This window comes from Triticum dicoccoides, chromosome 4A, assembly GCF_002162155.2.
Source record: "Triticum dicoccoides isolate Atlit2015 ecotype Zavitan chromosome 4A, WEW_v2.0, whole genome shotgun sequence".
NCBI lineage: Eukaryota > Viridiplantae > Streptophyta > Magnoliopsida > Poales > Poaceae > Triticum > Triticum dicoccoides.
In genome coordinates, this window is record NC_041386.1 from 1,599,803 (window position 1) to 1,602,739 (window position 2,937).

The 2,937-nt window shown below is 50.6% G+C and overlaps 1 protein-coding gene across 1 annotated transcript; it reads right to left on the reverse strand.

Moving 5' to 3' along the window:
* Positions 1–223: 223 nt before the first annotated feature.
* On the reverse strand, positions 224–1,688 carry LOC119288485 (ethylene-response factor C3-like). The gene has a single exon (XM_037568097.1). It carries the CDS (start codon positions 1,581–1,583, stop codon positions 579–581), a length of 1,005 nt encoding a protein of 334 aa, XP_037423994.1. The 5' UTR covers positions 1,584–1,688; the 3' UTR covers positions 224–578.
* Between the last annotated feature and the right edge of the window lie 1,249 nt (positions 1,689–2,937).

Genomic DNA, 2,937 nt, shown 5'->3' on the forward strand with positions numbered 1-2,937 from the left:
GGTTAGGGAGAAAATAGCAAGGTAGTACCACGTAGTACTAGTGATAATTGCGTGGTGGTGGCCACATGCAAGCCACAGGTACGTACGTGCAACTGCACCCCTGGACTAGAGTAGACTAGAGTAGATAGATACTCACATCACATGCATGTCGAGAAATTTTGGAAGTGCGTGCCATTCATAATATAGATAGACACCCTGCACGCACGATGATAATAATTGTATGGAAAGCCGTTGGCATATGTATGTATGTATATTATTCTTGTATAACTAGCTCTCTCTTTTTTTTGACGTAGTACGTACGAAACAGAGAGGCATACTACTACATATACATACGTACGTACATACAAAAGCCGTTGGCCGCTGCGGCCTGATTGCCGGGGCATGCAAGCAGAGCAGGGTCGGACAAGAAGAAAGAAAAAAGAGCTACTAGTGTAGAATGGAAGGAAAACTGAGAGGACAGGCACTATTTGCAATTAACTGACTCAAAGCAGAGCAGAGCGAGCAGGGCAGAGGAGGAGGAGGCGCCGGCGGTTGAGCCAGCCAGCCATATGGATCATTGTAGCAAGCGAGCTTTGTAGCTAGCAATGAGGGAACAGCATGGGCGCCGTGTTGGCGAGCGCCGATTGGTCGTCGACATGGTGATGGTGATGATGATCAAAGGCCCCCATCACCATGGTGGTCGATGAAGCCGACGGCTCGTCGGACACCCGGAGCAGCTCCTCCAGGTAGTCAGCGCCAAGGTCCTCCAGCTCCACCACGCCCGCGCATGCCGCCGCCGACTGCTGCTGCACCGGCGCGGCCGCGGAGTCGTTGATCATCATCTTTGTGGGCGCCAGAAGAGTAGCAGTCTTCTTGGCCTTGTTGGGGGATCGCTTGCGGATGGAGTGGCGGCGCTTGAGGGCCAGGACGGGGGAGCCTCCCGGCACGTCGGGACGGAGCGCGAGCGTGCGGAGCGACTCCTGGACGCGGTCGACGGGGTAGTTGAGCACCGCGGCGGCCCCGCGCACGGAGAAGGCGGCCTGGTCGTAGGCCATGGCAGCGGCCTCGGGCGTGTTGAAGGTGCCGAGCCACACGCGGGCGCCCTTGCGGGTGGAGTCCCTGATCTCCGCGGCGAACTTGCCCCAGGGCCGCTTGCGCACGCCGATGAGGCCCTTGGTGGCCGCGGGGTGCAGCTGCTGCGGTGCACGGCGCTTAGCAGTTGTGGTGGCTGGCATCCCCTGCTGCTGCTGCTGGTGGTGGTGGTCGGAGGAGGAGTAGGAAGAGGAGGAGGAGCTTGTTGAAGAGGAGGAAGGCTCCACGTCCACGTCCATGTGGAGGTCGAAGGCGTAATGGTGGGAAGAAGCAGCGGTGCCAGAGCCAGACATGTGGAGGAGGAGGGTGTTGAGGAGGTGCATGTCGTCGGTGTCGCCCATGTCGAAGGCCGACGACATGGGTGAGGAGCTGGTGTGGTAGTCGGGGGTGGAGGAGGCCAAGGTTGCAGCAGCTTGAGCTTGTTCGGGAGGAGGAGGCGTGGGCGTGGGTGTGCTGTAGAAGCTGCTGGTGGAGGAGGAGGTGGCGCCGAAATGGATGAATTGCTGCTCCATGGATGGATGGATGGATGAAAGAATGGAAGGACGGAGAGGAGAAGCAAGAAGAGGAGGAGCAAGAAGAAGCTCTGTTTGCTTGTGGTTTGCTCCAACTCAGAAACAAAAGTGTTAGGAAGGAATTGGTATGAGCTTGTTGGCATCTGGCTGAGCTTTTATAACCATCACCCCCGCCGATTTTGATTTTGATTTTGATTTTGACTAGTCTTCTTCATACTACCTTCCTTCCTACAGCACCGCAGGCAGCTGACCATGTGTGGGTCCCACCTCCTCCCAAATACGGTGTAGTATTTTATGCACCCATATATATATTTATATATATGTGTGGATCTACTTACAACATAGTACAAATACGGGAGGGAGGTTTTTATTTAGAGTAACGCACGTGACAGGGACCCCAAATTGCTGAAGTAGGGCGGCTGGATACGACAGAGCAACGTGACGTCACCCTCCCCTCATCTCATCCTCTGTGCATAGTGCAGACACACAGACGTCGTCGCTTACCACATCGGAGCTGGAGCCGGAGGTGCCACCTGCATCCGCACAAGATCCCAACCTTACCTGCGCAGGTGCACCTTACAAGATTTTTATCGACAATTCTTTCATTTTCATTTTTCCTGAAATGAATTCTTTTTTGATAAATATATATATATATATATATATATATATATATATATATATATATATATATATATATATATATATATATATATATGCAGTGACCATGTCCACGGAAGGGGACGGGAGGGGAGGGGCGCCTACGCCCGGGACCCACCAACTTCTACCACATTTTGTATATACTATGTTTGTTTGTTTTCTGGCGGCAAATAAATACTACCACCATAGTGCTACTACTCTTTTCGGTAACTAGTATAACCACAACTAGTTTAGTTTAGGACGATCGTAATGAGGAGTATCATATGCGTCTATCATCCCTCCGTTCCAAAATATACAAGTCTTTCTATATATTCCAACAAATGACTACATACGGAGCAAAATGAGTCTCTAGAATATGTCTATATACATTTGTATGTTATATTCCATTTAAAATGTCTAAAAACACTTATATATTTAGGAACGGAGGGAGTAGACATTACTGCATCATACAACATTCATAGTGAATAATAGTATCATACGTTAGTATAAACATAGTACATGACTTTATTTATTGTCATGCATGCATGACACATAATTGCACGTCATTTAAGAGCATCGATCTACAGCCGGACTTGGCAAATCCGACCCCTCAAACGCCCACGGACGCGCCCGGTCACGTCCACGGGCAGTGACCGCTCACGCCTCAAAAATGCATTCCACATCCGGATACCTCAAATCCATATTATTACATGAAACC

What these genes read in the sequence shown, in the direction of transcription:
- LOC119288485 (XM_037568097.1), bottom strand. Translation starts at nt 1,583, where the DNA reads ATGGAGCAGCAATTCATCCATTTCGGCGCCACCTCCTCCTCCACCAGC.